Consider the following 15107-nt stretch of genomic DNA (forward strand, 5'->3'; position numbering starts at 1 on the left):
ATATTTTGGATCTGCCAGTGTAGATCTGCCATCTGATATCCCTCTGAAGCTGCACATGATGAAAAATGATTAATTGATCTCATTTGCTTCTCCACTATATTGGAAGGTGCAGGAAATTATAATCTTCACTTTTCAAGTGGTATTTGTCACAAAAAGCTCAGATACTAGACTGCTATCTGTCCTATAAATTCTGTAATAGAATTCCAAGTGTAGCAAGTGCAAGGAAACTGATTCCACTAAACTGACTTCCCATGTGGAAATCTTTTCCAGGATCTTTATGGCAATTTTTAATTTCCAATTACAGTAATGGATGGAATGGGTCTTATAGTCCCACCATTATTCTAGAGGTATTACATTTCAAAATCTTAAGTTTAAGGGAGGAACGGGTATGAGTTGACAGCAAAATACATTTTGGCTGCTTTTTTAGGTTGTTGGGTTTGATGCTTCTACCACAGTAGAGGAATTTCTGAACACCCTGAACCAAGATACAGGGATGAGGAAACCAGCTCAGTCAGGATTTGCACTGTTTTCTGATGATCCCTCTGGCAAGGATATAGAGCACTGTCTTCAAGGAAACATCAAGGTAAACAGAAGTCTTTAATGAGCTCTGCATATTAAAAACCAAAGTATTTTCACTTAACAGAGCTCTCTTCAGACAATGTGAAGGAAAACATTTTTCAGGCTGAAAACTGTCTTTTTTTCTTAATGTGAAAGATTTTTTTTTAAAAAATCACTTTTTCAATTGCTGAAATTCATTCAGTGAACTGTAGTTAAAAGCTTTCTCCAAGAGACGCATATTATTCAGAAAAGTAACAGCTGGGTTGAAAAAGAAAAAGTAAGCTGTTACAGTTCTTTGAAACTAAAAAGCAATTAGAGTCAAACGTGGATTTAGAGATTTCAGTCAACATTTTTGATATAGCTCCAGAAGATGGCCATGTGAGGTCCAAGAAGTCATTGATTCTGGCATGGACATCCTAGGAAATTAAAAAAAAAAAGGTTCCCTCTCTAAATACAGAATGATTTAAGGGTTCAGGGTTCAGTTTAAGAAATTCCAGTTTTTGGCTTGCCTTTGTTCTGAATTCTGAATTTTAGCTCCCTCTATTGCTAGAATTAAATTCTTTGCAGTAAAGAGTGACAAAATGCAATATAATCTGTGCTTTAGTAAAATATTAGATATTTTTCAAATCTTTTAGCAACTAATGAATAATTAATTTTTTGTACTTCTACCAAGTAGCTTTTTGCACCCTTTGACCAATGTTCACAGCTGCACTTTTGAGTTACAAGGTATAGTACAACCTGGCCTTAGTGATAAACAAGCAGTGTCACCACAAGCAGAAAAATTACCATATGGAGAGCAAAATTTATAAAAGATGTACTTGTTTTCTAGGTAACTGTAGCTTTAGAAACTACTCATATTACTTCTTCCAGGAAAGCTCTTTTATGAAGGAATGGTGACATGAAGCCCAGCTGGGGTTGTAGGATCTCTGTTCCACCTCCTCCCCATCTGCCCACCTACACAGCTTGTTGTGAACCTCTTTTGGTGCATTTTATAACAAACTTCATGCCAACTTTATAGCAGTTACTGGAAAGGACCTGATAAACTTGGGCATGCAGCAGAAGGAGAAGGCAGAGATCAAAGGCATTTGATTAATTATATAACAACTTACTCTGTATTATTACACGTTCACTGGCAGCTGCTAAATCAAGTACCTGGCCTTTCCATGTTACAGCTCATTTTCAGAGGTAGTGCATGTGTTGCAGGATAAACAAAAACCAAAAATGTTAATAATTAAACACTTTGACTAAGAAATGCAAGTAAAGTTATACTTCAGTGAGTTTAAAAATTCAAGCTATGTTTCTAATAGATGGTAGGTAGAGGATATCAAAATAAGTTGACCTCTATTCAGAGGTGTTTTCACATAGGAAGACATGCCAAATCAGTTTTGTATTGCTTTCCTTCTAGATCTGTGACATTATCTCAAAATGGGAGCAAGCCTCCAAAGAACAACACCCTGGGAAATGTGAAGGCACAAGGACTGTCCGCCTTACTTACAAAAACAGGTTTGTTTAGCAAGTATAATATCTCTGCCTTGTCCCACAATTAGTTTTTTAGTTTCTGCAGCTTCTTCATCTGAGAAACACTGGCTGACTTGAAGCTTGCAACAAAAATAGTACATGGACATATAACCGGAGGATTTTTTTTTTAATATAGTTACTTTTTTTTTCCATTCTTAAGAGGTGAGCAGGGCTGCAAAAAAACCCCACTGAAGTCAGAAGACTGACATTAAATATTTACTCACTGGTTCAAGTACAAGTGTTGCTCTGCTAATGTGTTTTGACACTGAAATAAACATGTCACATTCAGAGGAGATACTGCTAATCCTCAGGGCTAATGCATTTCCCTATCTTCTTTATTTAATAACTTTCTGTCTTTTCTGTAGGCTTTATTTTTCAGTTCAAGTTCATGGGGAGACAGACAGAGAGAAGCTGCTGCTAGTGTATCAGACAAATGATCAAATAGTCAATGGACTTTTCCCTGTAAACAAAGAATTAGCAATGGAATTGACAGCCCTTTTAGCTCAGGTAATCTTTATGCATGAATGACTCACACAGCAGTTTTTCAGGAGAAAATCTTAAACAAACTGATCCAGGATTGCTTGACACTCAGTTGACCTCCACCTTTTACATATCAGTGTGCAGGAAACAGACTGGGCTGGAATCCTTGTGTAAGGCAGCTCTGGACTGGAGTGGAAATGCTTTACAGCATACGCTGCTGCTGGCATCAGTATGGCTAAATGTGCTTTCCATCTTACACAGCCAGGCCCTCTTGCATTAAAGATCATAAAATCATGTACCATTTCTTCTTTCACTATTCCTTCCATGATTTCTGCAAGTTAATTCTCCACAGTAACAGCTGTTCAGTGAAAGTCTAAGACTCCTTTACTAAACATGGTCTTGATAAGATCTGCTTTATTTTTAAAAAATTAAAAGCTCAAATGAAGGGTTCTGAGAACGTTATTTGATGTTGTTATTTAATAAATGTAAACTGATTGTGTCAGTTGGAGATTTAGCAATCTAAGAGCAGAAGTAATATTATGTTTGTACAAGTTCTGTTTGATATTTAACTTTTCTCCATGGTTGAAAATAAGAAAGAGAAAATCACTTGTGTGACTTTTTTATCAGTGAAAAGTGCACATTAATTGACAAATTTGGTTTCATTTATACTTGATAAGACAGATTAAAAGACAGTCCATAATACCGAGCTAGAAAATTACTCTGGAGTAACAAAAACCTTCTTCATGGACTTCCCCTTAGGTAGAAATTGGAGATTTTGAACGGCCTTTCTCAACTCCAGCAGGGCAAGTCACTTCCCAATCCAAGTCCAACCAAACACTAAAGCAAGTCTTGGAGAGATTCTACCCTAAGAGATACAAGCAGGGTTGTTCAGAGGAACAGTTAAGGTGAGATGGGCTTTTTGATTCATATTCACTAAAGATCTAGGAGTGAAACAAGTTTTAAATTGTCATTGGGAACAACATACTGTTGTGCTGTATTTGCCTAAACCTGTGTTTGAAACTCATTTTCTCACTAATCCAAAGAACCCATTTCCTCTGCATGTTTCTAATCTAAACAAAGGACCATCATTAATGACCCATTCCAGCAAAAGCTGTAGCAGTTACGACATAGTGTTACAAAACCCAGTGATTTTGAAATTCTTATTTTTCTTATTCAGCAAATCTAAACTAGGTCTGTGCACAGACTAAAGAGTTACTGAAGTACAGGATGTGAGGACATGGTCTGTTTGTTATTCTAGTGTGCAATCTCTGGCAGCAAATCAAATTTGCAATGTGTAACTTAGTGGACTTACTAATAAGGTACCACTTAATTTAAAATTAATAACCTGCTAGGCATTTAAAGCAACACCTACTGACATGAAAACGAGCAGACCAGTGTAATAAATTATCCAAAGTCAATGATACAGCAGTTTTGAAGTCCAGCAAACATCACAGAAATGTCCTTCAGTACAGGGCTGAGAAAATTCAAAGCTATTATTATATACACATAGTAACACTATTACATACTCAGAAGACAATGGGGCATTCAAACTTATGCAATTAATTTCAAAGAACAAATCATAGAAGGTCTCAGATTAGATTAACTCATGGAGGAAAAGTGAAACACCTGTTGAAATGTTTAAGTAGTCCCTACACTACCAGCTGTCAGAGCTGGAGATCTGTGGCAGGGGAAGAATCACTCTATGCCTGCCCTGTTGCCTGTATTTTTTTTGCTTAGGGTGCAGTTTGACTTCATAAACAGTAAGACCAAAGCTGCAAGTGATGGATCTCCCTTTAATACACATTAGCCCTCCCTCTTCTTGGGCTACATCTAATAACCTTATGGCTGCTGGGTAAGTCATCCCTGCAGTTCAGTGTCCTAGAAAGGTATTCTGGACTGGGGTTTTTTTGAGGATTAATTTTTCCCTAGTATTGAACCAGCTCACCAAGGAGCCACAAACTCACAAAAGGAACGAGAAAAAAAGCCCCATTGTGAACACATTGAGCATCAGGAGCAGTCTTTTGGGTAGCAGTGCCCAGACACACTAAAAGGGAATAGTGCTAAGCCGTGTCTTCCAAACCTCCTACCAGCCACAGGTAACGATATGTGCTAAGCTGCATGGATTTTTGGAATGACAACTGACATAGCTGTTGAGTACTGATAAAGGTAGATCGATTCTCTGTAGAGACACGTTAAAAGCTGCCCCAGACTTTCTGCCTTTATGCTGTAACTGCTACAGCAATATTTAATCATAATGTTGTGGAAATTAGAAGATACTTCATCATTTTTATGTGCATTAAAATACTCAATGTGATTTTGGATTTATTTAATACTGTATCAATGCTAGTCATTGTATTAACTGAAATTATCGTTTTAAGAAATGCATTCTCATTAAACTGTAGCTCATTAAACTTGCTGTGGGCAAACATTGGAATTCCCTTCAATAAGTAAATTCCATCCTTCATTTCAACAGACAGCTTTGCCAGCGACTGTCGACGAGATGGATGGCTCTCCGTGGGCACAGTGCCGCAGACTGCGTGCGCATTTATCTCACCGTGGCCAGGAAATGGCCTTTCTTTGGGGCTAAACTGTTTGCAGCAAAAGTAAGATATTTTAATTAGTTTGACTGGGGGGATGGGGGGTTTAAATAGAAATTTGCAAATAGTACTACTTTTTTGTTGAAAATAACTGTGTAATACATGAGCTGATTGAATCTCCTGTCGAATTATTAACTTTTTAAAGTCAAAAACTTGTGAAATATAATAGCCATAGTACTAAGTGTATCATAATAGTAACTTTCCAATATACTTACTGCTTGTTTTACATTATTAATCTATATTTCCATTTCCTTATATCTTAGTTTGAGATAGCCTTTTAGGTTTAGGCTCTTTTACCTGATAACTACTAGAACATTGAAAAGGTAACATTAACTGGCTGTGGAAGCTGAACCTTGCAGAAGCACTAATTGTGGTTAATGGTATTTAGAGCACTCCCTTCTGTGCTGGCCTCTCTCAATTTCTCTTAACCACTGGTATCTTAATTCCTTTGATTCAAATAACAGCTCTGTTAAGCAGAACTGTCACCTCATGCCTTCAGTTTTATTAGGTAATCCCTGAGTGTGTGTGTATACATATATATATATATATATATCTATATATAAAATCGCTTGTCAGCCCTCTGTTCTTTGTGTATTTAGATATATGAGCTAGTAGACAAACTTCAAGACACACTGATTTTATTAATGAGACTATATATTTTATTAGACTAAGCATCAGGGTAGGTTTCAAGTGTATTAGGTTTAGTTCATCGTTCTGCCACTGGCCACCTATATGGCTTTGGGCAGGTATTTCAATTCCTTTACTGAAATTTACACTGAGAGAGAACTGAAGTGAGAACTGTGGATGGAGAGAGGTCTATAATAGCTGAGAATTAATAATTATTCACATATTTTCTCATTTTGAAGTAGTAACTAAAAAACATTTCTCTTCGTAGCCTCTAGAAACAGCCTCAGTTGAGAGGTCCTTCATATGGTTTGCTGTCCATGAAGATGGCATAAGCATCTTGGATTACAGCTCCATGGTAAGTGAAATTGCTGTTTTAAGTTTGGTCAAGATATATTTTAGTACTAATTATATGGGGAGATTCACCACCATACTACCTAAAAGAGGGCATTAGCCTTCCATGCTAAGTTATCTAGTCCTTCTCTTAAAGCAAAAATTCATTCCTTTTAAAATGCTTTAATGTTATCATCGTTACAGTAGCACTAATAATAGAAGCAAGTAATGACTTCTTTGCACTGAATTTATTTTTGTTTATCAGATACAGTTTTTATATCATTTAATGAAATGTTAATGTTTTAATCATTCAGATGTCAGGAAATCCATAGTTATTGTAATGTTATTACAATAACATTAATTTTCTTTTCCTGGAGACTTAATTTTCCAGTATTATTCATAATACATACACTCTGTAAAGAGCAGTTACTTTAAAAGATTGTTATTTTCATTGTATTATTTTTGTTTAATAGTAGGTAATATAACCCAGTGTTATTTAATTATGTCATTTTAGGCTCAGATTTTTCTTGATTTGCAATACAAGTTTTCACAGAAAACAACTCGTAATCAGTGTAAAAAGCAGTGCCTGAGAAGATCCCTGCTTTCATTTATATCCTGCAAAGAAAAAGAATGGCATGCTGCTATTAGCAAGTGCTAATATTGAATATCAGAAAATTAAAATCTCAGCTTTATAATTGTGTTGATATGGGCCTTTTCATTACATTTCTTTGCAGTTAAAGAAATAATAAAACAAAGCATGAGGAGAGCAAACAGCAGCTCTCAGGGAACAAGCAAAATGTGCTTGCATCAGACTGCAGAGAGCTCTCCTGGAGCTACGGCATTTCTGTAGGGCATTGCCAGGTTAAGTACTGGCAGGCCTTACTTTACATTCAAGGAATGCTCAGTTTCCAGGGAACATTGGGATTTTCTGTAGGAAGGATCCACGGGTATCAGAAATGATGTTGCAAGGGGTAGAAATTATACTATTTCAAAACTGGGGCAAAAAGAGGTTTACTAAGGAAGGGCACTAAGTTACTGTACAAATGTTGTCTGATGATGAATTTTAAATGCAAACATCTGCAGCAAATTAATAGGAGGTGTAACAATAATTAAATGCTGATCTTAACTTGAAGGCCACTATTGTGGTGTTAAACACTGAACAGTAAGAACTGAGGGATGGAAAGCTGAGGAGCCTTGAAGAGCATTTATGTTTCATCAGAGATGTGAAAAAAAGAGAACAGAATTTAATTTGCCTGTTTGCAAAACACGACACTGCACAAAAAGAATACCTGGAGTTAAATTCCTTCAGATGTCTCATACCCTGACATTTAATTTATTTAGATGCTGCTTCAATTTCAAATGGAATTAGTAAGATTAACTTCTCTCAAAGTTAGTCAAGATTTGGGTAAATGGAATTACACGCTTGAGTTGAAATCTTACATCTTTCATCTAATTAGTTTGGAATAGAAACAGAGATCACACTTAGAAGAGTTATCATCTACAGTGAAAGTTCCTCATCATGAAGGTCTAAATGAAGCTATCCCAAAATTCACGGTTAATTTCAAGTTTCATAAGACACTACCTCCATTGAAAAATACACGTGTAATTATATTTTTAAAAGAAGAATTTGTCATAATCTGGTTTTCTTGCATTGTCCTGCTTAATAGCTTTGTGTTTTGTTCTGGGATTTTCCTTTTTTCAGCGATTAACAGTTACATACACATATAAGAGCCTGATGACTTTCGGAGGCTATCAAGATGATTTTATGCTGGTTGTTAATAATGCTCAGACAAAGGACAAATCAACTGAAAAACACCTTTTTGCCATGACAAAACCAAAGGTTGGTATATTTCCTGAAACAGTTTCCCACCATCTGCTTTTGTGCTATCTCTAGTGGGTAATCCCCAACAGATGTGAAAGATGAAACACCTTCTTTAATCCCAGCCTGCCAGATTACTGACTTTTGCCAGATGATTTTAGAGAGCAAATAATTACTAATGTTAGAGCTAACTGTGACAGTACTGATGTGTTTCTGTTCTTTTCATGTCCCTGTCTATATAACATTCCAAATTTTTCTTAGAAGGACAAAGAAGGCTGTTAGGGACAGAAATTACATGCAGTACCTAAAACTTAGTCTGTTTGCCTAATCAGCACCAGAGATAATTTTTTTTAAGTACATTTGGGATCTACAGGGAAATTGTAGAACACAAGAACTGAAAGATCAGTCACTTCTTAAAAATCTTATGATATTTTTCCCTTTGGTTTAAAAAAAATTCTTTTTAAATCTAGGTTTTCTCCTTCACTGGTAAGACTGATTATTTCTTTTAAGAAACAGAGGTTTTGCTGTTTGTCAGAACAATTTAAGAAACAATACAAAATTGCACATATGAGTCAAAACATGATTCTTCATACACACAAGCACAGTAAAATACATGTGTTGAAGTTTCCATTAGATTGTTCCCTTACAGAATCACAGAAGGGTTTGGGTTGGCAAGGACCTTAAAGATCACCTAGCTTTGACCCCCCTGCCCTGGACAGGGACACCTTCCACTAGATGAGGTTGCTCAAAACTTCATCCAAGCTGGCCTTGAACACTTCCAATGATGGGGCATTCACAGCTTCTCTGGGCAACCTGTTCAATGTCTCAGCAAGGCTTGTATGGGTCGCAAAGAGAAAATAATGATAAAAACCTCACAGAAGTCTTTATTCCCTTCATCTACCCTACACCTTGAGTTCTCTGAGCACTAGATACTTTCTGGCAGAACTTCTCAGAGCATCATATTCTGGACTTCAAAATCTCTCAAAGTTAAAGAAGTCATCTCTGAATCATTTAAGACTGTGGAAGACATAGTATCTTTGATATATACTGATGGGAATAACATTACATTATTTGCAAGGAGCAATAAAAAGAGCTTTATTAGTTATCTCCTCTCCCCCCATCATTAATTTGTTAAAGTACAAGTACTTATCCAGTTGATGGTGATTGTCACTTGCTAAAAAGTTAGCTATTTTTTCAGCAGTCAAAACACATCACTGTATTTTTCAAAGAGTTTTGTATGTTCCTGTTATAGATTCTTGAGATCACTCTACTGATTGCCAGCTACATTAACAACTTTCATCAGCTGAAAGGAGCTGCTCATCATCTCTCTGCTCCAGCATTACTGGCACCTCAAAGTGGACAGAAACTCAAGGAAATGGGGAGCCAGCCACTTCTTGCAACCACCAGACCAACTAAATGTCCCACTTTGTTATGAAAGGATTATGTCTCATGATAACGCGTCCTTGCTAGAGGTTTTCTACATGGATTGAAAATCTTCTGACGTACAAGATGTAGAGCATCAGCAGCTCCATAAACAAAAGAAAGGTGGACAGGTTTACATTTGCTTCAGTGGCATATAACAGGAGTAGCTCTTTAATTAAAGCTCTGGCCTGAACTGGAAAGATGATGAGTCAGTTCAAGGGTTATGGTTTACTGGGGGTTGCTTGTGCCTACAGCTCAGAAAAAATACATCTGTTTATAAAGATGAAGAAAGGTGTCATTGGAAACAACTGTACAGATTTTTATAGTTTTCTAGATATATACTCAGGGACCAAACTGTCTTCAACTCATCATCTCTATTTTTCAAAATTAGACCAGTTGTATAACTTTCATTTTGAAAAGGAATTTTTGTTTAGAAAAGCAGTCAAACACAAAATACTTTTCACTTCCAGCACCATCCCTATTTGCAATACAAGTGTCATGGAACTAAAAGGAACAAATTGTGTATAATTGTTTCTCCTTTGAAAAAAACCAAGCACATAAGGACATCATGTAACTACTACAAATTTAAAGAGTATTCTCACTATACACTCTAGCCTTTGTTATACAGCTGCTTTACTTGGCAAATCTTCAGCCTTGGTCTGGTAAATTTCTAAATAAACCCTCTCTGCTCCAGCCTTTTGAAAAAATACAAATTGGATAGGCACTGTATTTAGTATAGTTTCGTTAAACAACACTCTGTAACTAATTTCTCCTGTAGTCCAGAATAATAATATAATACAGATGGCAAGAATGACTCACAATTCAAAACACAAGAATAACACAGAAAACCATTGATTGAAATGTTGTGAGTAAACTTGGAGACCTAAAATCCGTGTGCAATACGTATAATGTATATACATTGAGTCAGAATAGTATTTACTTCTTGTTTTTCATTTGTATCTATACATTTCTTATTATAATACTAATATAATGTTCTTACACACTGAAGACATGATACTGCATCTGCACTACTGGACCTAGGAGCACTTTCCAGTTGCCTTTTTCAGCTGCAAGCCTCAGTGCTACATAGGTCAAATATATAGAAATTACATCCTTTGTTTTTCTTCCAGTCCCCTCTTTTTGCAAATAAACCACTTCTGCAGGCTCTGAAATGGATCAGCACCATATTCCAATAGATCATTTAGGTCCAGCCATAAAGAAGGTACTCAAACATAAATCACTGATTTATGGACATTTCAGTTTCCACTTCAGCTCATGCTAATGATCATGGATCATTAATCCCTTACAGCCAGCCCTCATTGGTTTTTGTTTTCATTATTACTTAAAACTGAAGTAATTCCTCAATGGAAAATCTCTGGTTTATGTTCTTTAAATATTTCAAATGCTTGTATTGAGAGAAAAGGAATTTTCAGCTGTTTGCCCCCTATTAAAAGTAGGGAGTATCCTCCTAAAGAATTAAAATAGATTGGAAGGGAGATAGAGGCCATGAAGAGAACATGCTCTTAAAAAGTGGAAAGGCAAACAGGCAAGCTGACTTGATAAACAGATTCCTTTAGAAAGCTCTCAAAGTCCTGCCACAGCTACTGAAGTTCACAGGACTCAAGCACCACTTGGTGAATGGTAGCACGGGCCAACACTTTCTCTTGAAAATTACAACCAAACAACACACATACTATATCCAGATGCTTTCACTTTTGCAAGGTGGAAAGAGCTTCCTGGTAACTTCCACCCTTTGGTGGTGGTTGGGGCACCAGACCCTTCTCTTTCCATGAGGCAGGGCCAGCAGCAGGAGGTTTTACCTCCTCCTAGGCAGCCAGTCTCCTGTCATCATCCAGGGAAGCATCTTGGGAGCTACAAGAGACCAACGGCATTACTTCTTGAGTTGCACCCCTTGGCAAGTGATACAGATACCATGGTGAAATTCATTTAGGAATTAACACCCCTTTGCAATCAGCAGAATACTTAACTCTCAGATGAGGGGGGAAGGGTGTTTACAAATTCAAACATGTTACTGCATCAGTTAGGTCATAGTCTAAAGCTTCTCAAATATGATTAAAAACTTCCATTTACAAACACGAAAGTCTTCTTGTAATCATGAAATTATGATAACCCGGAACGATCCAGCTAGTAGTCTTTCCTAATTGTCCAGTTTCAAATGAATGTGGCAGATCAGCTTCTCTTACTAGGAGGCAAAAAAAGTGGAGCATTTTGCTAGTGAGCTTGTTCATGTAGTTTTTTAAGTCTTTGTTGAATTTTGAGACATGATAAACAATACAATCAGCTGATGTGCAGATTTGGAGATTTGGAGATTTGGAAACAACTTTCATTAGCAACATAACAAACAGTTTTTCTATAAAGCACTGTGCAATCTATCAAGCAGAGTATGACCTTCCTGCTTGCCTTTGGGTAGGAAACTCCAGACACTGCTTTGCTTTTCAGTGTTGAGCTCTTGTGGCTGCAGTATGTCCCTACATCATTGTAATCAGAAGCAATCCATGCATTAGTTCCCTTTTTTTGGCATGACTTTCCAAACTTACTACTGCTAGCTGGTCATTGTAGGTCACCATTAATCCCATACAGTCACATGACCAGAAATGCTGTGTTAATTTTTATGAAATAAATGCACTCTGAGTTACTGTGACAACACTGTGTTAAACAATGCTTTCCGGTTTGATTAGCAAGAGTGAGGTTTCTGTAGTGACAGTAACCTCAGCAGACACTTCCCTTCAAGGTAGCAGGGTCACAAGTAGAGTCTCTTTCACATGCAAGCACTCTTCCAAGCACAGCTCTGCATATCTCAGGGCCTTGCTCCATGGTAATTAAGCTCCAGAGCTACTTAAAGAATACCACACAATGCAAGGCAGCAAAGGTGAAAATTTCACAGTCCAAGCAGGTAATCTGTTCTGCCTTCCCCACCCAGCCCAAGCCTCATGAGTGATCCACATTTCAGTCTCGAGTCATCCACCAAAGAAATTCACACTGTGCTACCTAATCCATGACTAAAGCCCAGGTAGGAACCTGACCTTTCTCACCTCAGCAGTGATAATACTGTGGGAGCTGTCAAATGAGCAGCAGCTTCTGGGACTGTTGCTGGAAAACTTCCCATGCTCAAAGCTTGCAGAACCTAGGTTGTAAAAATATTGGTAGGATGGGATTAATATGTTAGCCCATGCAAGGAGACTTCACCTTCTACCATGAACTTCAGAATACCTTTCATGCTTGCTTTGAGCTAGTGGTCAGAATCAACAATCCATGTAAATGATCAATGAATCTGAACTTGACAATGACTGAAAAATCACTGGTAAATGCCTGTATAAACAATGACACTGATTTGAAAAGAGTACTTGGAGTGCAATGTAAATTAATATATTACTTGAACTTCACTTTGCCTTGTCAATTTTTGAGCAGCAGTATTAGTAAGAACAGCTGATTTCTAGAACAAGCAAGACCGATTTGTAGCACAACTGGCAAATGATAAAGCTTTAAGGTTTTAATACAATCCTTAAAATTCATGGTTTTTATTATTTTATAATTAAGTTTTGTTTAAATTTAAAATAAAAGCATGTATTTCCCTATGAAAGGAGGCTGGTAGGTATTTGGTGTTGGAGTTCCTTGTCAGACTACCACAGTTTTCATAGGTTTTAATTGTTCCTGAAGGAAGAAAATCATTCTTGCCTAAAGGAATGCACCACTTAAAGCTTTAGGTAGAACTTTAATAGTCCATACAGCTTGGTGCAACCCATTAGTTTAATTTTAACTAAGGTGATTAGTAACTTAGCAATAATGAATTAGGGGGAAAAAAAGTTTTGCGTATGTGTTGTTTTTGGGGTTTTTTTTACAGTTTATTAGGGCAAAAGAAACTGAGAAAGTTGAAATATAAAAACTCCAATTTAAATTCCAGATTAGGCTTCAGTACATTTACTAACTGTACACCATTTTGCTGTGCTTCCCAGCTCAGATCTGTACTGAAGCATCTTCCAGATTTGCCACCTCTGACAGCGAGTAAGTCACTGCAAAAATACTTTCCTTTTTATACTCCTGCTGTTGCAGTAATACCTGCATAGGTCATAGTGCCAGGAGCTTTTCCTACCATAGTTTTGCTCTCTTTGGCAGAACAAGAGCAGCTTTGTCCAGGGGTTTTACTACCTCTAGCTGCTGGTTACAGATCAGCACTGGCTCCATATATATACCAAAATCAGAAGTGTTCTGTTGAACTGAAACTGATGAAAGAAATGCAGTTAGGCAGACATCACCATGACCTGCACTGTATAACACTAAATAATTAAGTTTCTTTCTGGATTTTAATTAGCAAGACCATGGTTTCCATGGGAGGTTAGCAAATTCTTTAGCATATGCATGTAAAAACCTGGAAGTAATTAAAACCAGACAAAAATAGCCATATAAAGGCTTCTGAAACAGAAACTGAGTGATTATGCAAGCTAAATTTAGAAAAAAAGATCTTATTTAAAGAACGAACATTACTGAAGGTCAGTGGAAGGATACATCAGCCTTCTTTGGGTAGGGAAAAAGGAACAGTTAAAATTAAATCTGAGTTAATCATTATGAATGAGGCTGCTTTCCTGGCTTTGATCAAACAGGTATCTGAATGATTTCAGTTAGGTTTTTCTGTCTCCACTCTCTCAAGATGCAAAGCAGCTCCCCAGCTACAGAAGATAGCTGTAATTGCTGTCCTGGATTCTGGGTCACTTCCCTGATGTAGGACACTTTAGACTTGTTAGGTTCACCTACATCCTATACCCCTTTCATACTCAGGGTCATCCTGCTGTTTTAGTGCACCCTTTAAATCCTACATTCTAATCCAAGCCCAGTATTTTTGGACTTGATTTTTGATAATCTTGAAATAATCGAGCCTCCGTGTGTTAGTGTCTTATTTGTATGCCCCTGTAACTCCAAAGTCACAGAATCCCAGAATGGGTCAGGTTGGAAGGCACCACAGTGGGTATTCTGGTCCACCCTCCCTGCTCAAGCAGGGTCGTCCTAGAGCACATGGCACAGGATTGTGTCCAGATGGTTCCTGAATACCTCCAGAGAGGGAGACTCCACAACCTCTCTGGGCAACCTGTTCTAGTGCTTGGTCACCTGCACAGTGAAGAAGTTCTTCCTCACGTTCAGGTGAAACTTCTGTGCATCAGTTTCTGCCCATTGTCTCTTGTCCTTTTGCTCAGCACCACTGAGCAGAGCCCGGATCCATCCTCTGACACCTCCCTTCAGATACTGACAGACATGAGGGCCCTTCTCAGCTCTCTCTTCTAGAGGCTGAACAGGCCCAGCTCCCTCAGCCTTTCCTCCTAAGAGAGATACTCCAGTCTTTCAATCACCCTCGTTGCCCTCTGCTGGACTAAAATAATTACACAATAATTTTTGTAAAATAACTACACTTACTCTGTGTTACACAGCAGTTCCCAGGGAGTGCGAACTACTCAGGCCTCATTTCACTCCCTCCGCTGGTAACAAAGCTCACTGAGGGACCACGAGCCAGTGCTTAAGGCCGAGGTCAAGTAAGACTCCCGGTGGTGTTGTTTACTTATCCCTGGCTTCCTCCACAGCTGGAGTATTTTGTCCCTTCACAAGAGGAGCTACAGTCGAGGTCCCCCGAGGGCCCTCACACTTGCACCGGTACCAAGGCGGGGGATCCCTGAAAACAGAGGCAGCCGCGGAGCCTACGAGCAGGAGACGGGGCGGGGCCTCCGTGCAACCTCCACACGAGCCCTTCC

General features: G+C 37.9%; 2 protein-coding genes across 8 annotated transcripts in view; one reads left to right on the plus strand and one right to left on the minus strand.

The window, feature by feature from the left end:
• The window catches only part of PLEKHH2 (pleckstrin homology, MyTH4 and FERM domain containing H2), a 55044-nt gene extending 42289 nt beyond the window's left edge, over positions 1-12755 (plus strand). For 5 of the 6 annotated variants that reach the window (XM_042051835.1, XM_042051837.1, XM_042051836.1 and 2 more), the window contains 8 exons: positions 428-583; positions 1964-2061; positions 2442-2583; positions 3316-3461; positions 5030-5159; positions 6049-6135; positions 7813-7950; positions 9182-12755. In XM_042051835.1, the coding sequence (XP_041907769.1) occupies positions 428-583; positions 1964-2061; positions 2442-2583; positions 3316-3461; positions 5030-5159; positions 6049-6135; positions 7813-7950; positions 9182-9364 (1080 nt within the window). In that variant the 3' untranslated portion in view covers positions 9365-12755. The remainder of the gene's footprint in view (positions 1-427; positions 584-1963; positions 2062-2441; positions 2584-3315; positions 3462-5029; positions 5160-6048; positions 6136-7812; positions 7951-9181) is intronic. The other variant, XM_042051838.1, reaches the window with a different exon arrangement.
• The window catches only part of THADA (THADA armadillo repeat containing), a 220053-nt gene extending 204956 nt beyond the window's left edge, over positions 1-15097 (minus strand). Inside the window, exons 1-2 of one of the 2 annotated variants that reach the window (XM_042051827.1) lie at positions 14776-15089; positions 12405-12496 (exon numbers count right to left, since the gene is read on the minus strand). The gene's annotated coding sequence lies outside the window, so the exon portion shown is untranslated. Of the gene's footprint in view, positions 1-12404; positions 12497-14775 lie in introns of both variants that reach the window. The other variant, XM_042051832.1, reaches the window with a different exon arrangement.
• Between the last annotated feature and the right edge of the window lie 10 nt (positions 15098-15107).

This window comes from Corvus kubaryi, unplaced genomic scaffold, assembly GCF_017639235.1.
Source record: "Corvus kubaryi isolate FWS band 111438036 unplaced genomic scaffold, C.kubaryi_AGA036_p1.0 76, whole genome shotgun sequence".
Taxonomy (NCBI): domain Eukaryota; kingdom Metazoa; phylum Chordata; class Aves; order Passeriformes; family Corvidae; genus Corvus; species Corvus kubaryi.